At 40.6% G+C, this 25,401-nt stretch overlaps 1 protein-coding gene across 2 annotated transcripts in view; it reads right to left on the reverse strand.

Annotated features, from left to right (window-relative positions):
* The window catches only part of spred1 (sprouty related EVH1 domain containing 1), a 50,922-nt gene that overhangs the window by 16,862 nt on the left and 8,659 nt on the right, over window positions 1-25,401 (reverse strand). For both annotated transcript variants that reach the window (XM_078563255.1, XM_078563254.1), the window contains exons 2-3: window positions 17,159-17,327; window positions 10,213-10,262 (exon numbers count right to left, since the gene is read on the reverse strand). In XM_078563255.1, the coding sequence (XP_078419381.1) occupies window positions 10,213-10,262; window positions 17,159-17,327 (219 nt within the window). The remainder of the gene's footprint in view (window positions 1-10,212; window positions 10,263-17,158; window positions 17,328-25,401) is intronic.

Here is a 25,401-nt window from a genome sequence, read left to right on the forward strand (position 1 = left end):
GTGTTCAATTTCAAGAAAAATACAAAAAGTTTGCTTAGCTAATAACCAACACATCAGTTGATGTTTTATACCAGTGGTTAAACTTGCCATTGCACTTTCATATTAAAAAAAAAAGATCTACGGGGTTAAGAGTTTGAAGTGAATGTAAGCCAGAAAGATGAGTGTGCTCAGTTCAAGGGGGAAAAAAAAATTCCCAAGATACCCATTCGACTGCTAAATTTAACTTTCATTTGAATAGCATGGATGAAGATACCAAAAAATTCAACTAGATTTAAAAAGTTACGGTTCCTTCAGATCTATACTTAGGCTTTCTTTCTAATTTGCAATTTACTAGATTTTCCCCTCAAGCGCCAGATTGTAGTAAAGTCATAACTATCCTGTATAAGAAAAATTGTTATGGCACAATCTGCATGATGTTGTACCACGGCCGGCGGCAACCCGAGCACAAACAGAAACTGTTTTCTCCCTCAGCTTTCCACATGGGCTCATCTCCATATCGCCAAACATCAAATCTGCCAGCACAGTCAGAAGCATTTTAGAAAGTTTTTTTTTTTAAATTTTGCTTTAAGAAATATTCCTGGTTATATTCAAGAATGGTAATTTGGTGTATTTTGATTAGGACAGCTGAAAATTGGATTATCATAAAAGATAAGCATTTTAATTGGCACCTGGTTCACAACCATTGTGCAACCCAATTTTAAAGTAACTAAAAATGACAAATACACAGAACAATTTGCTGGTTATGTTGGTGTACAGTTTCTCAGTTTGAATCTAAAAGGATTATATTCAAGCTTTTAAAGTCTGTCTATTAGTGCCCTTATGTCTAAAAAACCCCTAATGTTTAAGGTTCTTGAATAGGTGTTATAAATGAAAACTTGCAATGGTGATTAACTCAATCTGGGGTGGGGTAGGCATTGGGGTTGAGGCAACTTTCAGCCTGATTCGTTTTTAAACGAATGCAAAACATCACAAAAACTCGCTTTGTGCCAGACGCAATCTGCGCTTCAACTTCCATGATCTTTTCTAATTTTCTACCGATATTGAACAAATTGCACCAAAACAAACGCGCAACTTTGCAGATTTCCACGCTCACCGTCTAAAACTTCCAGGATCGTTTCAATTGATACAGAAAGGAAAGAAAAACAAGCCGAAAATATTTTCCCCCATTAAGAAAGTTTTACACCACAAAGGCTAAACGATCATTTTGAAAGAAAAACATAGTCAAACTAGGGGTCCAGCCATCAATCTCAGAGCTAATTGCGCATTATGGTGTGGTCTTTGATAGCAAACTCAAAATCCATGCACTTCATATTGACTGCTAGAATCTCAAAACCTCACCATTATTACACACAATGGGACACAATAGGTTAGGTCTACTTGCGCATTAAATCAGGGATACTCATTTTCTACCAAATAAATTAACCATGGGTTTACTGACAGCAAATATAGGTTAAGGCCACTTTCACTGGATCTCTACATCTCTAATATTACTCATCAATTCGTGAGCAGCCTTTGTTGAACTCCAAAAACAAGATTTAATAAGTGCCATGAAATTGTCCACATTAGGAAAATGAAGCTGAATTTACAAGATGAGGTGGGTGCTAACAGCATGCAGATGAAGATCAGAAGTGATCAGAAAACCAACAACTGTATCTCATCACCGTCAAAAACCACCCACAGCTGCTCTAGCTAAAAGCAGAAAGCATCTGTGACTAGATGAATTAACAACACAAACAGAGAGAAATGGGTTTGATCCAATAGGCATTACAGAGGCGGGATTGCTTGGTGACCAATGTTGGGAACAAAATATGGCAGGATATTTGGCATTTCCAAGAGATAGACAAGGTGGAAAAGTGGTGAATGTGGTGGGGGATGAGTAGCCCTGGTGATAAAGGATGACACAGGGACAGTTGCGAGGAATGATCTTGGCTCAGAAGATCAGGAAGTAGAATCAGTATGGGTAAAGATAAGAAATAATTGGGTTGGTGGGGGGTGGGTAGAAAACACTAGTGGGGGCAGTTGATAGGTCTCCTACAACAACAATAAATATTTACATAGTGCCTTTAATGTAATAAAGCATCCCAACATGCTTCACAGGAGCATTATAAATCAAAACAATGAGCCACATATTAGGTCAGATGACCACCAGCAGTGGCTATAGTGTTGGGCTGAGAAATAAAGAGGAGCTTGTCAGAAGGGTAACATAGTAATTATGGGCAACTTTAATTTTCATATGGACTGGACAAATCAAATTAGCAGAAGTAGCTTGGGGGATGAGTTCATGGAATGCATTCAAGACAATTTCCTGGATAAGCACACCACGGAACCAAGCAGGGAACAGGCTATTTTAGATGGTGTCTTCTGTAATAAAACAGGGTGAATTAGTTATCCCATAATAAGGGATTCTCTGGGGGAGGATGGTCATATTACGATGAATTTCAGATCAGGTTTGAGTGTGCCAGATTTAAGTCCAAAAGGATCTTAAATCTAAATAAAGCTAATTACATTGGTATGACTGTGTGGGGGCAGTTGGTCAAGGTGAGCTGAAAAAATCAGGTTAAAAGTTATCATAATGGGTAAGCAATGGTGAGTTTTAAAAATAATTTCATAATTCTCAGTGGATTTACATTCCTTTGTGAAATAAAAATTCCTGGAAAAGTGATCCATCGCCAAGGTTAACTAAAGAGGTCAAGGATAATCTTACATTAAAATTGGGGGCTTCTAATAATTTAAGAGTGTCAAGGTTCAGAATTGGGAGGGTTTTAGAAACCAACAAAGGATGACCAAAAAATGATAAAGAGTGAGAATACAGAATATGGGCGTAAGCTAGTAGAAATATAAAAACAGATTGTAAGAGCTTCTTATAGATATGTAAAAAGAGAGTAGCAAAAGTAAATATGGGTTCCTTAAAGACAGAGACACGACAAAGTGTTATGGGGGATAAGGAAATGACAAATGTTAAACAAATATTTTGATAATGTCTTTACAATGGAAGTCACAAGGAACATACCAGAAATAGCAGGGAACTGAGGGTCTAATGAGATAGTTAAGAACTTAAAGCAATTAATATTGGTACAGAAAAAGTCCTGGAGATATTAGTGGGACTAAAAAATAACACATCTTCTGGACCTGATGGCTTACATCTAGGGTGCATCCTGGTGGCTGTAGAGATAGTGGATGCAACGGTTGTGCTCTTCCAAAATTCCCCAGGATCCTGGTGGTTTGGGAGTTAGAAAATGCTAAATGCTAAGAGAGAGAGAGAAAACAGGAACTACAAGTCAGTTAGCCTGACATCAGTCTTTGAAAAAATATAGGAATCCATTATTAAGAAAGTGTTATCAGGGCACTTAGAAACTCATAATATGATTAAGCTTGGTTAACATGGTTTTGTGAAAGGGAAACTGTGTTTTACAAACCTATAAATGTTTTTGGAGGGTGTAACTAGCAGGGTAGATAAAGGGAAATAGTGAATGTAGTATATGTAGATTTTCAAAAGGCATTCAATAAGACAACACATAGGCAGGAGTTCATGAGGTTAGGATGGATGGAGGATTGGTTAAAGGATACAAAACAGGGTAGGAATAAACACATCATTCTGGTTAGCAGGGTTTTCCGGTGCTGGGATCTCAAGCTATTTACAATCTTTATTAATGACTTGGGTGAAGGGACTGAGTGTAATGCATCCAAGTTTGCTGACGATAGAAAATTTGATGGGAAAGTAAGCTGAGAGGATGACACAGAGTCTGTAAAGGAACATATAAGTGTGTGGACAAAATAGCTGATGGAGTATAATGTAAGAAAGGCCAAGTTATTCACTTTGGCAGGAAAAATTACCAAAAAAAATGATAAATGATGGAGAAAATAATAAACATTGGTGCTCAGAGGGATTTGGGTGACCTTGTACCAGAAACAAAGTTAACACAAAAGGTACTGCAAGCAATTAGGAGGGTAAATAGTAAGTTGTCTTTTATTGTAAAGGGGTTGGAGCACAAGAGTAAGGAAAATTTATTGTAATGCTATGGAGCTTTGGTGAGATCACACCTGGAGCGCTAAGCACAGTTTTGGTCTCTGTATCCAAGGAAGAATATACTATCCTTTGAGGGGAGCAGCAAAGGGTCACTAGATTGATTCCCGAGAGGAGTGGGTTGTCTTAGGTGTAGAGATCGAGTAGAACGGACTTGCACCCTCTGGCATTTTGAAGAATGGGAGTTGATCTCATTGAAACACAAGATTGAGGAACAAGTTAGTTCGGATCTACAATGGTGCAATGATAAAGGTTTAATTAATAACCTTGTGGCAAAAGGGGCCTCTGGGGAAGAGTAACCATAGCATGGAATTTTATACTGATTTCGAAAATTATTTAGTTAAGTTTGAAATTAGGGTCTTAAATCTTTAATCTAGACAAAGCAAGCCACATAGGTATGAGGGGAAAATTGCCTAAAGGTAGACTGGTTAGCATTTAAAGAACGAGTACATAATTTGCAACAAATTTACCTCTACGGCACAAAAGCCCCACAAAAAGTGGTCCACTTGTGGCTAACAATAGGAGTGTAAGATACTGTCGTATTAGATCACAGCAGGCGGCTTATAATGCTACCAAAAAAGAGTGGCAAGCCCTGAGGGTGAGGAGGATTTTAGAATTCAGTGCAGGTTGGGCCATGAAATTGATAAGGAAAAAGAAAAGATTGCACTCGCAAGAGACATAAAAAACCGGATTCTACGTGTTTCTATGGTTATAAATGGGAGGAGATTAGTAAAAGTAAATGTGGGGCCATTACAGGCAGAGACAGGCGAGACTGGGAAATGCTTTCATTCAGAAGAGACCTGAATGTTCTTTTACATGAATCACGGAAAATTAACATGCAGGCCCTGCAAATAATTAGGAAGGCAGATGGTATGTTAGCTTTTATTACAAAGGAACTGGAGCATAAGAAACAAGGAATCTTACTACAATGATACAGGTCATTGTTGGGGCCACACCTGGAGTAGTACATGCACTTTTGGTCTCCTTACTAAAGAAAGGAAATACTTTCCCTAGAGGGGGTGCAACGAAGGCTCGCTGGACTGGTTTTGGGATGAGGGGAACGTCCTATTAGAAGGGATTCAATAGGCTAGGCCTATATTCCCTGGAGTTTAGAAGAATGAGAGGTAATCTCATTAAAATATTTAAATTCTTAAGCGGCTTAACAGGGTAAATGCTGAGAAAACATTTCCCCTGACTAGGGAATCTAGAACATGGAGTCTTAGAATAAAGGGTCAGCCACTTAGGACCGAGATGAGGAGAAATTTCTTCACTCAAAATGGTCGTGAATCTTTGGAATTCTCTACTCTAGAGAGCTCTGGGGCTCAGCTGTTGAATATATTCAAGACAGAAGTTGATAGATTTTTGGGTGCTAAGGGAATTAAAGGATATGGGGATAGTATGGGAAGGTGGAGTTGAAGCAGAAGATTAGCCATGATCTTACTGAGTGGCAGAGCCAGCTTGAGGGGCCAAATGGCCTACTCCTGTTCTGGTTTCTTATGTTCTTATAGCCCCACTCCAAATGCAGGTGTTTTTTTGGAGCGCGATAACCAAACAGAACAAGTTGCTCTTCAGCATACTGTAACCTCTCTGCGTAACCTCCAATGGCTATACTTCTCTGAATATATAATTAAGTAGTCCTTCATCTGCATCTACCTGTCATGTAACATTTACTCACTGTAATACTTTACTGTTATGCTACTTTCCAACACTGAAATTTAGCCATTCCTCTTATGAATCAGTGCTCAAATAGGCCCTGAGGTAGTTGGCACTGTTTACTTAGCTCAGGACTCTCTCTCTCAACGAAGAAACCTTGTTCTCCACAGCATCTCCCACTTTGGAGGCACAAAATTGGACCACAAATTTGACACTGTCACCTGACCCTTGCAACTGGAACCCCTGTCTCAACTTCCCAACTGACCTCAAGTCTGTCACTGACTCCTCTCCCTGCCAGTAACCAGCTGATTCTCTTCCTCAACACCCTCCTTGCTTGTGGAGAGTCTGACACAAGTTCTTCATTGCTTTCAAAATTGATGCATCTTTTTTAATTGTTAGAGTGGTTTTAGCTGTGGCTTAGTGGCTGGCACTCTTGCCGGGGTCAGAAGGTTGTGGGTTTAAGCCCCACTCCAAGACTTTGAGCACAAAAAGCAAGGCCGACACTCCTGTGCAGTACTGTGGAGGTGCTGCAATGTCAGAGGTGATGTCTTTTGGATGAAACGTTGATCTGTACTCTCCGATGGATATAAGAGATCCAATGGCAGTGTTTTGAAGGACAGGAGAGAAGGAGAGTTGTCCCGTATCCTGCCCAATATTTATTCCTCAATCAAAGGAAAACAGATTATCTCGTTATTATCACATTGTTGCTTGTGGGAGCTTGCTGTGCACAAATTGCTGCTGTGTTTCCTGCAAAAACAATGACTACATTTCAAAAGTACTTCATTGGCTATGGAACACTCTAGGATATCCTGTGATTTTGAAAGGTGCCACATAAATACAAGCCTTCCTTTTTATTTTTGGTTGAAAGGAATCATTTTCAGCATTAAGGAAATCTATTTTTAAAATAAACGTGTCTTCTCAAGAAACCTGCACTAAATCCAATGATTTGTCCCCAAACCACACCACCAGATCTCAAGGTCAGCTTTGGGTTCAGTCATGACAGCGATTAGCTGAAGGGGGCTTCCTCTATATTCTCCCTACCTGAACCCACCTGAGCTTTAACATCAGTGCCTATAGAAGGACAGAGAAGGGATTGAAGGGGAAATATTACTTTAAAGGGTTTTCCCAGCAATGACTTGAGAAAACATTGAAAGTGCAAGATTTTCCAAGTTGTTGGTTGGGTAACCCTTTGAAGAAATTCCTGCCCTTTCTCTGCTGCAACAGGACCCTATCCTTTCCCCCGACATCATAATGTCTCCTAGCCTAACGTCTCTCAATGCTTTCATCTCAGAAGGCAAGTACCCATGATTTCCCTCCCTAATGCTGACCTTCACTTAAAAAAAAACTCCATTAATTCAATTCAATCCCCACAAACCCTCTCTCAATACTCTGAAAATAAGCAACTCCTTCCATCAAAGCAGCCGTATCGTCAGTCCATCATCACACTAATGCTGGGCCAAGTATTCTCACATCGCAGGATCTCTCAGTCTCATACCCAAGTGCTGTCACACATACTCTGACGCTGTTCCACTGCTCTTATCAGGACCCATTACCCTACTCTCCGTAGTCCAGACACCAGGGTCTGGATTTTGTGCTTGTTGTGCACGATCAGAGGGCCCGGAAGCGGATGCGATATGAGCAACTGACCTGCAATTTCACTCTGACTGGCCAAGTAACTGGCGACCAGTGTGAAACGTGTGCTGAGAGAAGCTCAGCGTTGCTGGGGGGAGTGGGTGGGGAGAGGGCAGGTGCTGAGACAGCGGAGAGTGCGGGCGGGCGGTTTACAATGAGCTCCCTGAAGGCTGACAACTGCTGTGGAGCTGCCACAAGGGGCTGCAGTATTGTTCAAAGGACATTTGCACCCAAAAAAAATGCCAGAAACTCTCTCTCTTATGCAACACAAACAGCTGACAGCAGTACTCATAACTCCTCAACCTTCAGACATCTTCTGAGCATTTTATCCCGCCCTGGATCGAGAAGGATGCAAAAACATGAAGCCTGTCTGGCCAACTGGCCTGCGCGCCAAGTGTAAAAAGTGCACGGGGCACTAAAAATCCCAGTCGATTGCGGCTTTAATTGGCTTAACTGGAACTTCGTGGGCAGGCGCGCTTCTGACTCCCACGCGTGTCGGCTGACCCGTGATATGGCGCATCGCCGATGTGACACTGGGACGCCTACCCGATGTTCTCCCGGGCTAGGTCACGTTGACCGCGCGTCCAATCGCAGCACATAAAATTCTGGCCCAAGACAGTTCTTCCCGAGCTATAACATCTCACAAGCTCTCCTCTCAGTCTCCAGTACTCCCACACTCCAAGACCACCTTCTCACACTCTCACCAGCCTCCCGCTCTGGTTTTATGCAAATCCTAGCTATGTAACTGCAGCAACTTTCCTGCCACCTTCATGGGCATATTTGGCTTTTATCAAAAGGAATAAAATGAACCACTCTTTTGTCGTGTTATCAAGTACCTTATCCATGATTAGAAAATGACAGATAACTGGTTATTTTCTTTGTATTCTAGACAATTAGATAATTCTACGGTCATCTTTCTGATTATGATGAAGCTCACTGGGTAATAAAATTGGTTAAAAATGAGAAGAAAGTTAATCAGTGTAACTTGCTAACTGCTTAAGTACTGTGTACGAGATTTTAAAATCATCCTTTCCTTCTTAATGCAAGAATTTTAAGGTAGCTGACATAGCCTCAGAAATAGAGCTTACCTTTGTCTGCTAAGCAATCCATTAAAGTGACTATCCTACCTGCCTAGAGCAAAACCACTTCAGACTGTGCGAGTAAATCACAGGTCTTTCAAATTTCTGGTGCAATACTGGACAGCCTCACACCCACAAAGGAGTCAGACAAAACATTGCCCGAGGCAGAAGAACAAAGTTGACAATTTTAGACTGATATTTTGCCCAGTGTATTACTCATCTTTCCTGTGCCTACAGCCAGAAATCTTAGAACTTCCATTTTAGCCTCAGCCCAGCACAAAAGATTGCTGGCAGTCAGCCGTGCCAAAACACCTGCCTACAAAGCTTATATCTGGTTGCATTACGAACTGGAAATCTCAATTACCTTCTCGAGTAAACCCGAGAACCCGGCGCACCATTTCTTTTTAAATCTGATCGGGAGAACAAAGCAACTGACACTAATAATCATCTAGGAAGGTTACTTAATACACATAATGCGCTGTTTTCAAAGAATCCTTTTTTAAAAATTATAATGTGAACTGTCAGAAAAAGTCACGGATGATTCGATAGCTTGACACAGTTTGAAAGCTATTGCATTTTTTCCCTTGGCATAAATAGGCAGATTTTGTCCCCTAAGATCTACAGACTTATGCCGTCTATAGGTTTCTTCAACCCTGCTCCAGCTTGAAGCATTTCGCCATTTCGTTCTGTCACCACATTTAGTATAATGCAGTTTATTTTCCATTGCCAATTTTCTTTTCCCTGAATGCACCAACTCTTGCTGGGGTATAATTCTATCGGCACCCATCCAGAAGTTCATGACAGCACTTGGATACCCTGTATATCCTGCTGATAGTGTGATTTTCCAGGCTTCCACAGCTTTCATTTCACTCTTGGACCTCTCTGAGGTTGTGGTCCCTGTTGTTTTTCTGTGAAGCATTTTATAGAACACTTCCTATTGATACTGTCAGGAACACCCAGCAAGGAAGCAAATGCAGTCTGCTGCTCCCCTTAGCGAGTACAAGGATTCATTTTGATAAGACGACTGTTTTTCAGTATTATTTGGGAGCGTTTTGATGAGGTGCTTCCTATTAATCTGTAGCCAATAACTTAACATAAAGGATATTCTGTGATCTATAGAATTGATGCGATTTTCGAACCAAACATGGTCAGTAGGCTTTTCAATCTACTGAAGCTTCTAAAAATGCATTTTCCACAAGTGTTTTCTGGAATAAGTTCACACAAAGACATACACGGATCAACAAACGCCTGACGTTTGTAGTAATCAGCTTCATTAAACAAAGTGGTTAAAAATTGTAACCCTTTTGCAATCACAGATCAAGGTCACAAAGCCCCAAAATTGCTCAAATAAACTGGATAGAGGCCAGGAAAGTCATTCCAAAAATCATATTCTTATGCTGAGTTTCTGAAATTCTATATCTCAATACGACATCATTCTCATGGATATATCCATTATTCCTTTAGCATATCCATTTAAAGTAATGACATTTCCTCCCACACAATGCTTGTTGTAGATTTTTTAAAAAAAGGGAAAATGCAGCGAAGCATTTAAAAACCTTTGGTTGAATGGCATTAAAAAGTCTTAATAAATCTTAACGATTGAGCAAAATGAACATTCACATCTACTTGGTCATTATTTAATTCTGAAATATTCATTCTCAATCCACCAAATTAATGGATTTTTTCCCCCCCTCAAGTTCCAGAGGAACATGATAGGTTTCTCACTGTTAATACAGAGCAGATCCAACCGATATCCACTTTGGAAAGCTTTGAGCAGAGGTGGCCTTAATTAACTCAATTTACACATTTCTTTGTGTTACTTACTTGAAAGCCATCATCAGGAACTGTTGCTTCAACGACACATTCTTGGCAACCTGCCCACAAATAAAACATTTATGTCACCAGACTTCACTCACCAGTAGTCATTCTTTAAAATTTGAAACTTACAATGATAAAAAGCTTCTCAATTATACCAGCTCTGCCCAAAAATATTATTGGCAGTTGGGATACAATAGCTAATAAAACAATAAATGATTATGGACAAAGTTCACAGCAGCCACTAGGGTTTCTGTCACTTCCCTTATTGGCATTTTAGTGGCAATCAGCAACAAACTGTTTTTTTAAAAAAAAATTCTTTCATGTGAAGTCACTGTCAGGGCCAGCATTTTTTACCCATCCCTAATTGCCTTTGAACAGAGTGGCTTGCCAGGCTAATTCACAGGGCAGTCAAGAGTTAACCACATGGCTGTGGGTCTGGGGTCACATGTAGATCAGACCAGGTAAAGAAGGCAGATTTCCTTCCCTGAGGGACATTAGTGAACCAGATGGGTTTTTATGACAATTGATGATAGTTTTCTGGTCACCATTACTGAGTCTTGCTTTCCAATTCCAGATTTCATTACTTAAAGTGAAATTGCACCCGCTGCGGTGGTGGGATTTGAACTCGAGGCATTAGCCTGGACCTATGGGTTACGGGACCAGTGAAATTATCACTACTCCACCATCTCCCCCTCCTCTCAAAACCCATACCATGAGTGACAAATTCTAAGAGAGAGTAGCACTAGCAAAATCGGAAAAAAAAAATAAAACATTGATTGGCCAAGTCAGAAGAAAGATTTCTTGCAGTCTAACTAAAAGTTAATAGATGTTTATGTAATCAAAAACACACAGACATTCAGCGTAAAAGGTTACATTTTCTCTAGCTGAAAAGGAGCCAGAATTAACATTGGAGGAGTTAGATGAAGTTGTATTCCTTTAAATTAAATCAAGTTTCACATCATCAGACGAGAAGTGAAATCACATGAAAAGCATGGTCATTCAAAAAGTTCAAAATTTTGCACCAGACATCTTGCGTTTTGTATAATACATGCTTGAAATTATTTTGTTAGTCTACATTGGGTATTAGATTGTTGTGTAGAGGAGGAGGCTGAAACCTGGTAGCAAAAATAATGTCAAGAAAGTGATCAATTACCTTATAAACCCACACTTACCAGGGAACCTTTAAGTTTCTTTCAATTTACTGAATGCTGACATTGAAGGAAGCTCTAATCCCTCCTTGAGCTACAACTTTCAATAGCTGATTCACCTGCACAAACCTCTCAACTTTGCACAGCTATGCTGTGAAGAAACTTAACACTGAACAGGGTGCGGCAGGAACAAAGAGAATACAATAACACCGGTGATGAACAGGCTCGCCGGTTCATTTGTTTTATTCCTGGGATATGGGTGACATAAGGCAGTATTTACTGTCTGTCCCTAGTTGCTTTGAGGCAATTAACAGTCAACCACAAGGTCAGAGGCTGGTGTCACATGTAGGGGTAGCCGCTCCCTCCCTGAAAAACGTTAATGACCCAGTTGGATTTTTACAACAATCCAATGCCTTTTTTTGGATGTTGGCTCATGAAATAGATTCTTTTGAATTCACTTTCTCAACTTGACATGATGGGATATGAAGAAATGACCCTTGGTTTTCCTGTGAATGTAATTTTTGGTGGAATATATTCAAAGTTCTGCACTTCCAATTTTGGATGAATGCAAGGAGACAATGAATCATTTGAACACAGTCCATCAAATGGAGTGCTCTTTGGCGTGGTGTGATATCTTTATATAAAGAGAGATCAAAAAAATCTGCAGTACTCTTCTGAGAGGTTTTCTCAATTGTAATGTGGTGTTTAATTACTCTTTAAAAAAAAATTAAATCAAAATAGCCTTCTTGATTAGAAACGTGGATTCAAGGCTCCCAAAATGTTTGGAAGGTAAGTACACCGTCTAAGCCAAAGGTTTTGTCTTGGGGTTCTTTCCAACTTTGCTGACTTCAGCTAGGATGCTGCTGTTATAAATGCTGCATTCTAAGGCTATAAAGGAAATAGAAGACAATCTGACTTCTTATTCCTCCTTGCTATCCAGTGACGCTTAACGGAAGAATCATCTGCACAAGGCAGAACTGAGCTGGACAGTCCAGTCAAATAACCAGCGATCCATCAGCGAGCTAAATGTATGAAGAGCCATCACTTCAATAAAGTACAATAAGGTCTAAAATGAATAACATGACTTCCTAGTCGTTTGGATTTACAGGCCTCAACTCGCTAGTAGGAAAGACAGAACTTTCTACAACTGGCTTTGCTAAGATGTTGCATAGCTCCAGGTTGCCTGGCGCATTCTTAACCCAATGTGAATTTTAAAACAGAACAGCAGGCATGTGTTAAAGGACAAGGATACATAATGTGTACAATTAGACCCATTCCATCCAGAGACTCTCAGCCATGATTTTTAAAAAATCTAAATATTTTGTTTTCCATTTTAACATCTAAAATTAATGTCAGAAATTGTACCCAAGAAATAAGGGCAAATAATACCCGACTACTTATTTCAAATAAATTACAGGGAAATGTAATATTTCCAAATTATCCACTGAAATGGGTGACCTTTGTTGTGCTAAAGTTATAAGGTAGCACCCAAAATATATATCTATGAGTTTCACCAATGAAAAATAAATCGTCAAGACTGCTAATAGCCCTACAAAAACAGAACTCCTTATTGGCAGAGTGGAGAAACCAAAGGTGCAAAAGCAGGTTATTAGAACTCAAACAGCCACTTCTTCATTTGTTGTTACTAATATTCTACTAATTTCAAGTTCTACAGCATGCTTATTACAGCAACCTTATGTTGCCATGGTAATAACAATTACAGTGGAACACATTATTATGCTGACCAGTTAGTTATTTTCTGCATCAATTATTACTTGCACCAGTACTTTCCAACACAGTATTTTGAATAGATATCATATGGTAGCATTTTCACTGGGAAATAATCCACATCTAAAGCTACATAAGCAGAAACACACAAAATGTCAACACACGTGACAATGCAAAAAAAAAGACAAGGTGGATTCCTTTACAACACAGCTGTATGTGGTTGAGGGCTTTTGGCAGAAGGTTCAGGTTTTATCATCTTAAATATGTTTAGTTCCCCTTTGAAAGTGCACATATTGTATAAGAAAAATTACTGAGTTACTGAAATGGCCGCCAAATACCAAATATGAACAGAGCTGTGTTGACAAAATCATCAACTCCGTAGGGGATAACAAAAGTTTAACATTTGTTTCAAAAAGGAGCCACATGTATTTGCTAGGTAATGCCAAACTGACTAGGAGTGCTTGCACTTGGGTCTAAGAAGTACAATCCGAATTAACACTATTTGTTATGTTTAACATGGGTTGTGAACATTATATATAAGAATCCACGCTGACAGTTGACCCCAGTTAGATTAAAAACGAGTACAACAGCAGTAGGAATTATCTTCATTCTCTCTCATTTGGAGTCCTTCTTTAGATTTTCTTTTTTTAAAAAGGCAGCAGTGACTTTTTGTTTGGCTCAATAGCCACTCAAGCTGGGCTTGTTGAAGCCCAATCATAATCATTCCTTCTCGACTTTCTTGGGTAATTAGGGACAGGCAACAAATGCTGGATTTCCCAGTGACCCTCACATCCCATGAAAGATTAAAAATCTGTAACATCTGCAGCATCCTTTCTCTTCCCCTCCCTCCCCACTCTTTCAACAAGTTATCTCCCGTTCTCCCTCCAAACTGGAGTGCTGCCACCCTTGAGAACTTATCTCTCTTCACCCCCTGCAACAGAGAACCTGTCTCCATTTCTGTTCCCACTCAACAAGGAATGCTGTTTCTTGAATCCTCAAATAGGGTCTTCCCTCTTCCTCTACACAAAGCCTTATCCTCTCTCCCTCTCTTTTTCGTTCCTCTCTCCATATTTGTTTTCCCCTTGCTCCATTCTCCTGACAGAGTCAACCTTATCTTTTCTACTCCTCTTCCCAGTTCTCTAACCGCAGTTGCTTGACTCTTAAATTTTCAAATCTTTGCCTGATAGCCATCAAAATCCAATCCAGGAGTAGCCCCCCCACCCCCCTCCCGATATCTTAAAGCAAAGCACAGCCACATAAATATAATTTTAAGAGAATACAACTTCACCTGATATTATTCTAATCAAACAGCAGCAAATATGTAAAAGCAAAAGACTGAGGCTGCTGGAAACCTGAAACAAAAACAGAAAATGCCAGGAAAACTCAGTCGGTCTGGCAGCATCTGTGGAGAGAGGCCCTTTTTAGGGTAAGGCTTTGTGTGGAGGAAGAGGGAAAACCCTGTTTGAGGATTCAAGAAATAGTGTTCCAACGCAAACTGGAGGAACAGCACCTCATCTTCCGATTAGGCACTTTACAGCCTTCCGGACTTAACACTGAGTTCAACAACTTCAGACCATGAACTCTTTCCTCTATCTTCACCCTTTTTAATCACTTTTAAAAAAAATATTTTTATTCACTTATTTTTATTCATTTTTTCATTGTTTCATCCCCTTTTTATCCCTTTTTCCAGCCTTTCTCTCCAACTGCCACCCCCTCCCCCCACCCCCAAAAGGACCATCTGTTGCCTGTCCCATGTTGTTCTTTCAGAGTGCTGACCTGTGTTCTGCTATTAACACATTGGTTTCTTACACTTATGCCACCATCAGCACCTTCTTTAGCCCTTACCACTACCATTAACACTCCCTTTATCTTGCGTCCATGACATCTTTGCCGATCGCTCCTTAGTCCCCACCTATCGCTGATCTTCTATCCAGCTTCATCCCACTTAAACAGTGTAAATTTCATCACATTTCCACTTCTCTTTGGCAGCAAATATATTTTCTGATGATAATGTTCCAAAAACAAGTGAGAATACAGTTATGGATTTATCATGTCCATATCTTCTTCTCTCATTCTCCAGTTGCCGCTGAGTGTCCATGACTGCTTTTCCGATTGCCTTTGCCCATACACTATATTCTCTCCTCACTCCTCAGTTTAATTGTTATATTTTCATTTTACTTAGGTGTCTTTCCTCATTGCCTCTAAATTCTCTCTCTTCCTCAGTGTCCTATTTTTAATCCCTTCCACCTGTAACTTTCCATCTCTCCAACAAAAAATACTTCTATTGATATACAGCCTTTAATATAGAGCATTCCAAAGAGAATCATAGGAACGTAATCATATATTCATTCCTTTTTTTATTTTTCATTGTTTTTAAAACTGTATGAAGCCAATTTGGTGGGCAATCCTTCAGCTTTCATTAATATTATTGCAAATATTACCTGGATGACTGCAGCCTCAACAACACTCCAGAAGCTCAACAACAGCCAGGATTAAGCAGCCCGCTTGATTGGCACCCCATCCACAAACATTCACTCCCTCCACCACTGAGGCACAGTGGCAGCAGTGTGTACCATCTACAAGATGCACTGCGGCAACTCGCTAAGGCTCCTTAGACAGCACCTTCCAAACACACAACCACTACCATCTAGAAGGACAAGGGCAGCAGACACATGGGAACGCCACCCACCAGGAAGTTCCCCTCCAAGCCATTCACCATCCTGACTTGTAAATATATCACCGTTCCTTCACTGTCGCTGGGTCAAAAGCCTGGAACTCCCTCCCTAACAGCACTGTGGGTGTACCTACACCACATGGACTGCAGCGATTCAAGAAGGCAGCTCACCACCACCTTCTCAAGGGCAACTAGGGATGGGCAATAAATGCTGGCCCAGCCAGCGACGCCCACATCCCATGAAGGAATTAAAAAACAATTTTTTTTTGCAGTATATGCCTGGGGGGGCAGGGGGTGGTGAGGGTGGATGACAGGATGACTTTTTAAGAGTTAGGGAAAGAGAAAATAACAAAGAAAATGTAAACATGGCCAACAGAAAATTTCATGGTATTTAGAACAGAAAAGCTCTGCACTTTCACTTCATTAATCACCATTTTCAGCTGATTGCTGTACCTTCTCCCAACGGCTCTCGAAAGCACAAAACATGCCTTTTACAAAACAGCTACTCTGCTGGCACGCACAGGCAAACTGCTCAGCCTGTCGGCAGCCAGGAAATTTGGCCTCCTTTGCTTGCAAAACCTTTTTTGCTTGCTGCCTTCAGGCTTGGTGCTGCTTTCAGGAGTGCTCCTGAAAATGACCTTGCATTGCTTCGTGTGTTAACTCCAGTCTAACAGACTTGTGTATGCTTTTTTTTTATATCCCCACCAGATACTAGTTAATTTAGCAGAGGCATATTCAACTTTTTATCTGCCTCATTTGCCAGCACACAGAACTACAGTTTGCATCACAATGGAACATCCCTCATTGATTCAAACTGATGGTGGCCCCTTCTTAAATGAGAAGCCTTAGTCACAGGGTCTTCAATAAGCAGTCTTCCTGCATGCTCTTTTCAAATACTTGCCCTCCATTTTTGAATCTAACTTTGCATATTATTTGGGTTAACTCTTATCGTGATTGTTGCAACAGGTGTGGAACAAAATTGTCACTCGTATTTTTGCCCTTCCCTCCTACCCATGACCAGGCACAACAACTGCCATTATTACTCTTTAGTCAGAAGACTTGGACATACTGATAGGCATACCACCCCCAGGGTTCAATTATCATTGCTGCTCTGTGGATTATCAAGTGGAAGGTGCATATTAACCCAAATGGGTACCAATTTTTAATTTGGCAAAGGGAGGGGCTTAAAAAAAAAACCCAAGAGAAACCTTCATATTTGTTTCCTCTCCCCTCTCTATGCAAGGGATGCCTTAACCTGGTATTGAAAGCTTCATATTACATTTGAGGCACACTTTGCCTCTTCCAGAATTTTTTTTTTCCCCCTCTGCAAGATATTTCACAAGTGAATCATGGCAATAAATTGTCGAAAATATCGCTGCTTATAAAACGCAAGGGCATGTACCTTCTGAGATAGCTTCAGTAGCTCTGCGAATACCACGGTCAAATGCTCTAGCATCAGCAGGACTCTGAAAGGTAAGTCCAAATTTTTTATCATCTACCCTCCAGTGGTGAAATATTGGCGTAACCTTGTTGTAAACTAGATCCTTCTTCAGGGCACATTCCAAAACCACCTGCACATTAAAATAGCAAAAAGAAGTAATTTAAAAAAAATAACAACTTACAACACACATGCTAAACATGCTTACAACCAATAAACTAAATACAATCTGCACCTCTGCATAAAGTAATCTAATCCCGTTACATTTAGAAGTAGATTTTAATTGGCTGCAAGATAATAAAAGCTCCAGATTACAACTTCAAGTGAACAAACCACATTAAACCATCTTTAAAGATTTCGCAGTCTAAAATATCAATTAATAAACTGGATGTTGTACAATCCAAAAAAAAAACATGCAATCTTTCTCATTGAGTATTCAACACTTTTGAAATGAATGCCATGGATATTACAGTATCCATTGCTGCTGGTGACTTGTCACCTACAGTAACCACTAAGATTGACCTAAACTCTCCATTAGTTTTTTTCTCCAGTTTAGGCAATAGAAGACACAGGTAACGAGTATGTGCCCAAATGGGAAGGAAGTGACTAGTTGTGTCCCACAAGGATCGGTGCTGTGGCCTCAACAGTTCACTATATTTGTCAATGGCTTAGATAACACAATGGAGGGCTATATACCCACGTTTGCTGATGACACAAAGATTGGCAGTATAGCAAGTAGTGTAGACAGGAACATAAAATGTTAAAGAGACACTGACAGAGTAGGTGAAACTGTGGAAGATGGATTTAAACACAGATAATTATGAGGCTATCGAATTTGGGGCCAAAAAAGGCTTAGGTCCAAGCTGTGAAAAGCTAGGAACAGTGAATGTCTGAAGAGATTTAGAGGTCCATACAGGGAAATCACTAAAATGTAGCAGCCAGATACACAAAAAAAAAGATCGGATATAAAAAGGGGAGGTCGTTCTGCTACAAATTTTCAAAACCCTGGTTAGACCACATCTGGAATACTGGGCACAGTATCTTAAGAAAGGATGTTTTAGCTTTGGAAAGAGCGTAGTGCAGATTCAGCAGAATGTTGGCAGGGATCCATCCAGGTGTTAGATCATGAGGAGCGATTACATAAACTAGGCTTGTATTCCCTGGAATACAGAAGAGTAAGGGCCATTGAGGATCTCAAGACTTTGAAAGGAATTTATAGGGCAGATAATGAAACATTCTCTGCTGCTGGGGTTTTGCAGGAGTTGGGGGGGAGCGGGGGCAAAGCGAGTCACGGAAAGGGGGCATTGCCTTAAAATCAGAGCCAGGCCATTCAGCAAAGTCAAGAACGCTTCTTCACACAAAGGGTGGAGAAATTTAGAGCACCTCCTACAAAAAAGCAGTAGATGCTGCATCAGTGAATCAGAGAATGAGGCCATTCCACCCATCAAGCTCATGCCAATACTCTGCAAGAGCTATTTAACTAATCCCACTTTCCCTTTTCCTCATCGCCCTGCAATTTTTTCCTTTCAGGTGCTTATCCAATTTCTTTTTGAAAGCCATGATTAAATCCAACTCCACCAGTCTTAACCACCCACTGCGTGAGCAAGTTTTACTTCATGCTGTCTTTGATTCTTTTGCCAATCACCTTAAACCTGTGTCTTCTGGTTCTCAACCCTTTTACCAATGGGAACAGTTTCTTCTCTGTCCATACTCCTCATGACTTTGAATAACTTTATCAATTCTTCTCTCAACCTTCTCTTGTTCAAGGAGAACAAGCCCAACTTTTCCAATGTATCCACATAATTGAAGTCCCTCATCCCGGGAACCATTTGCATGAATCTTTTCTATACCCTGTCTAAAGCCTTCACATTCTCCTTAAAATGCGGTTCCCAGAATTGGGCCCACTCGCCCAGATTGAGGCCAAAGTGGATTTTAGTTAATTTAAAATATGAGGAAAAAAGTGGAAATACTTCAGTTAACTCAAATTTAAATTTCTCACCCTCGTGTTTAAATCTCTTCAGGGTCTCACCAGTCCCAATCTTTGTAGCATTCTCCAACCAACAAGAATTCTGGTCTCGTGTGCATTCCCTCCACATTCCCATCACTCACCATTGGTGACTGTGCTTTCAACAACTCGATGTTCTGAAATTTCCACCCTAAACCTCTCCACCCCCTGTCCTCCTTTAAGGACCCTCTTAAAACTCATGGCTTTGAACAAGCTTTTAATCACTCCCTCTATTATTTCCTTCTTTGGTTAGACATTGATTTTTGCCCGATTATGATTCTACACAGTTTTCCTATGTTGAAGACGCTACACAAATGTAAGCTGTTACATTCGACTGAGATAATTTCAACAAACTGCACTGTCCATTTAAAATAAATGCAACTCCATCGCACAACATTGGCTTGATCATTACAGTTCACGTTGATTTTCCTCCCTGTCTATTATATTTCAGTCAGCTAAGAGGTTCTACCTGGCTTTGACCTTCTCCTGACTCAGTTGTGACTCATTTGCTGCATTTTAATCTGTCCTGTTGGGGCAAATTGCTTGCCTTGGGGTGGGGAGAAAAATCTCTCTTTACTTGATGAGCACAATCTCCGATTTTCTATTTCTATATTTATATTTCCCTTAGATATTGCACTTTAAATTTCTTCAATCTTCTTCAATATAGCGCATGTGTCTCAAAAAGTTAGTATGCAGGCACAGCAAGTAATTAAGACGACTAATGGAATGCTACTCTTTATAATGAGAAGAATTGAACATAAAAGAATGTTATGCTTCAGTTATACACGGCATTGGTGAGACATCATCTTGAATACTGTGTGCAGTTTTGGTCTCCTTATTTATGGAAGGATGTAAATGCGTTGGGGGTGGTTCAGAGGAGGTTTACTAGATTGATGCCTGGAACGAGTGGGTTGTCTTGTGAGGAAAGGTTGGACAGACTGGGCTTGTTTCCATTGGTGTTTAGAAGAGTGAGGGGTGACTAGATTGAAGTTTACAAGACCCTGAATGATCTTGACAAGGTAGATGTGGAAGGGATATTTCCTCTTGTGGGCGAGTCCAGAACTAGGGGGCACTGTTTTAAAATTAGGGGTCACCCTTTTAGGACAGAGATGAGAAGGACTTTGTTCTCTCGGAGGGCCGAGTGACTTTGGAACACTCTACCTCAAAAGGCAGTGAATACTGGATCATTGAATATTTTTAAGGTGCAGGTAGATAGATTCCCAAGGTTATCAGGGGTAGATGGGAATGTGGAATTCAAAACACAAACAGATCAACCATGATCTTATTGAATGGCAGGGCAGGCTTCAGGGGCCGAATGGCCTACTTTTGCTCCTATTTTGTATGTTCATATCTTCCTCCTCTAATCCATTTTACACAAGATCAATCTTTCTGCTCTTTTTGATGCCCTTTCCGATTCAAGTGGTGATCCTAATGCCGTACAGTAGGGTGTATTAATAATCTAGGCTACAAGACAAGGATACAATTATTTTATTACGAAAGTTCCAAAACCCCAAAGCAAAAACTACTTGCCTTTTTTTTTTGAGGGTGCAAAACAAACAGGTCAATTTAACTTTGAAGTCACATCTTTTTTGCTTCATAATGTTGTTATGCTATTAAAGCCTCTAATATATATCAAAAGATTTCCACCTCAATAAAGGCAGAAGGCACATCTAACACATGTATTGTGATACATCTGGAGGTACAAAGTTAGTAGAAGACAACAACGTATTGGTTTCACATTTCAGAAAAAAAAAATCCCTCAATTTATTTGGAGTGAATATTTGCAAGATCAATAGTGCTTAGAAAACAGATGGTTGAAGTGGAAAGGAATTAAAAACAGTGAGCAACAGAGGCCCAAATCTTATGTCCCAGAGTCAGAGTGTTCTCTCTACACAAAATATTGGCTAGTCTGAAAGTTTGACAACTGATAGGCTCCAAAGCAAATACTCTACATGGCACTGAGTTAAGAGTGTAGGTCATTTGTCAATCCTAGAAAATACAACTTTTGAGTTTATATTGGACCATTTTCACTGAAGAGTTTCAGATATGCCTGCACATGAACTTGAGGAACACGAGGATCAACAATATCTTCATCTCCAGTAACACTCTAAAGGATTATTCCTATCCTTATGTTACACATTTGTAGGTGACTGACATTAACAGATATCAACCACAGAGATGATTTTCTGGTGAAAATATTTTCAATGACATAATATTAAGATGGTAAGAAAATATTGCATAAAAACACCAGGTGTCAAAAGATTTTCTGCTGCTCCATTCAGTTATCAAAGCTCCAGATAATTTACTGCAAAAAAAAAATGTTCCTTCCAGCATGTTTCTGTTTTTGAGAACTTCAGAAGCTAACCACAATTCTAGGGCCTGCAGCATTTAAAAAAAAACTTTCCCCTAGAAGTCTGGTGACCAGACAAAGCTTAGCTAAACCAGATTTCATAGAACAGAAGCTCCTTTCAATAATTCAACAAGTTTGAAGCTTGACAAAGATGAGCATCATTACATCTGAACATCCATTTCTGTCTGGTGGTTTACCCAAATCACATGTTTTCCGGACATTACAATTAGCTCGTTCAGATCACATGAACTGTGGCAGTGACAAGTCTACTACATCCATTAGCAATTGGACACTAAGACTGATGGAGGATCAAAGCAGCCTTCTGACATTTGGAACAGTAGCCACCATTTGAGCTTCACTTCAAACCGAAAAGCAAAATTTACACATCTGTGACAGTTTCAAAATCTTCAGTGTCTTGCATTGAAGGACTTGGGTCAATGAAAAGCCATGGGGCAAATCTTAACTGTACTGACATAGGCAGACCTCAATGGGGCAAGTACCAGCGCAGGTATATTTTCCAAAAAAAGATAAATATAAATCGGCAAGAACATTTTTGCTTTGCAAAATATTCACCAAAAAAATCAGTGCGGAACTTGAAAGTGGAGAGAATAGCTAGACCATGAAACAAACAGAAAAAAAATACTAAACATTTTCTGAAGCCAATAATGAAAGCAGACCAAGAATGTGTCATTATGTCAAGCAGAATGGGGAATTTATTTGACTAATGCACAGCGTTAAGGAATTTTACCCCTAGTGTGTTGGCCAACATTTATCCCCCAACCAACAGACTATTTGATTCTTTTGTAGCCAAGTCTCAGTAATCCCTACAATGTCTGGTTCCTCACAACCATAACAATGAGAATTTTAAACCGCAGGCAACTGAGGACTGGAAGCCAAGGTAGGTGAAAAACGTCACTTGGTTATTCAAGACATAGGGCTGCATTTTGCAGTCAGCAGCAAGTGAATGCAACCTTGCTACACTTGCATTTGTCCATGGACATTCTGCACTGGAAGCTCTCATCAGCTAACTATGCAAAAAGTAAAGCTGGAACCCGTGTCAACAGGGCAAGCGACTGTGTTGCTCTTTAGCAAATCAAAACGAAGGATCAATAACGAGCAACTGAGAAACGACGGGAGGGATTTTCCGGTCCCTCCCGCCGACGGGATCTTCTGGTCCCACCGAAGTCAGCGGAGATTTGAATGGTTTGCCGCATCCGCCCACCATGGGGAAACCTGCCGCGGCAAAGCTGAAACATCCCAGCCCATGAGTTAGAATAACAAATTCATTATCGAATCGGATACAAAAAGCAGCAGAGAGGGATTGAAGGATTGCATTGAGAGAGAGAGATTAAAATTTATTTTTTGGAAATATCCAACGCTAATGAAACTCCAAAGGAATGAGCCTCCACACTTTTTAAAGTTAATTTTCAGTTTTGGATCATACTCAAAGGAACAATGCTTTGATTCTCAAAATTAAATGTTTAAAATACCAAAGTTTTCCATATGGAAAATAAAAGCGCAAGGTGTAGGGGGGCGGGTAACATATTAGCATGGATAGAAGATTGACTGGCTGGCAGAAAGCAGGGAATATGCATAAATGGGTCTTTTTCCGATTGGCAGGATGTGATGAGTGGAGTCCCACAGGGTTCTGTTGTGCTGGGGCCTCAGCTTTTTACGATTTACATCAATGACTTAGATGAGGGGGGTGAAGACACGGTAGCTAAATTTGCAGATGACACAAACATAGGTAGGAAAGTATGTTGTGAAGAGGACATGAAGAGGTTGCAGATGGGTATAGATAGGTTGAGTGAGTGGGCAAAGGTCTGGCAAATAGAGTTTAATGTGGGAAAACGCAAGGTTGTTCACTTTGGCAGGAAGAACAAAAAAGCAGAGTATTAATTAAATGGAGAATGGCTGTATAATTCTGAGGTGCAGAGGGATCTAGGTGTTCTAGTACATCAATCACAAAAGGTTAATATGCAGGTACAGCAAGTAATTAAGAAGGCTAATGGAATGCTATCCTTTATTACTAGAGGGATTGAATATAAAAGTAAAGATGTTATGCTTCAGTTATACAGGGCATTGGTGAGATCGCACCTCGAATACTGTGTGCAGTTTTGGTCTCCTTATTTAAGGAACAATGCAAATGTATTGGAAGTGGTTCAGGAGAGGTTTACTAGATTGATATCTGGAATGAGCGGGTTGTCTTATGAGGAAATGTTAGACAGACTGGGCTTGTTTCCAGTGGAGTTTAGAAGGAGGGGTGATTTGATTGAAGTTTACAAGATCCTGAACGGCCTCGACAAGGTGGACATTGAAAGGATGTTTCCTCTTGAGGGTGAGTCCAGAACTAGGGGCATGGTTTTAAAATTAGGGGTTGCCCTTTTAGGACAGAGATGAGGAGAATATTTTTTCTCTCAGAGGGTTGTGTGACTTTGGAACTCTCTGCCTCAGAAGGAGGTGGAGTCGGGGTCATTGAATATTTTTAAGGCAGAGGTAGATAGGTTCTTGTTAGGCAAGGGAATTGAAGGTTATTGGGTTGGATGGGAACGCAGGAATCGAAATATAAGATGATCAGCCATGATCTTAATGAATGGCGGAGCAGGCTCGAGGGGCCGAATGATCTACTCCTATTCCTATTTCTTATGTAAGTTTGCTAACAATTTCATATCATTATGGCAGAAGGTCACCAATCTTGAGTTCACTAAGCAACAATCACGGGTCACTCAAATATCATCTTTAAAGTTTCTGCAGTTAGGCCACAAACTGGTTTTTAAAATTATAGTTTAATTCTTGCCCTATCCCAATCTTTATTCTTAATAAGGAACCTATATTTCTTCCCTCTATTCTCAAAGGTTAGTGATTTGAATCAAATCAAGACACTTGATCTAGCTTTAATACTGTGTTGACTTAAATAATTCATTGCTGCTTTTCTGGTAGAAGATACCAGGGGGAATTTTACCACAGGCTTTGGGACCCTGATGTCGGGACCAAATGTGGGTCTTGTGCCCACATGTGCCAGGAACTAGATCAGTGGAGCCACTTACCTGAAGGTGGCCTCCTAACTGGCTGTATCTGTGCTCAACATCCAATTAAGGAAAGCAGCGGGGCTACTGATGCTGCCAGCCCAACCAGAGGGCTGAGAGCGCTGAAGCCTCGGCAGCCCCACCGGCAGGTGTGGCCGCTGCTGAGGCAGGTTGGGGATTGAGAGGGCACCTGGACGCAGAGGTGCCCTCAGAGGGGGGAGCTGACAACAGAAATTCAGAGGGATCAGCATCGAGTGGGCAGCCGGTCCACCTGTTGGCCCGCCCCACAGGACACTTTCCTACCGGTGGAAATGCATTGGGAAGCGGCTTCCCTCTATTTTCCCGACACCTCCCACCTCCTAGTCCATCAACCAGGAAAATGCTGCCCCAATACCTTGGAAGCCAAGTTGCTTACCTGATGAAATGTTTCTCTACATCTACACTTGGTTTAAAGACGATTTTCCTGTCTACAGTCTCTGTCAGGAAATGATTTCAGGCCACATCAAGAAGATTCCAGCTGCAGCCCAGATGTACAGCAATGTACTACATCATGCAGTGTCAGGACATGGGATTCTCCCCTTGTGGTTACCCACAGCTTCAAAACTCAGCCAGATTGCAAGGACAAGAAGGTACTGCCTGAGGCCAAGGATTTTTCCCAAAGGGTTGGGACAGAGAAGAAGAGGAGAAAAATACTAGTGTGTTAGTCAAGCAAAACACTCACATGCCTTCCAAGAACTGTTTTATAAATGGTGTAGCCAGAGGCGAGCAAATCAGTGAGGGGATGGCAAAGGGCATCAACACAGATAGAAAAATTGGAATAATTTTA

This window comes from Cetorhinus maximus, chromosome 18, assembly GCF_964194155.1.
Source record: "Cetorhinus maximus chromosome 18, sCetMax3.hap1.1, whole genome shotgun sequence".
In the NCBI taxonomy this organism is placed as follows: domain Eukaryota; kingdom Metazoa; phylum Chordata; class Chondrichthyes; order Lamniformes; family Cetorhinidae; genus Cetorhinus; species Cetorhinus maximus.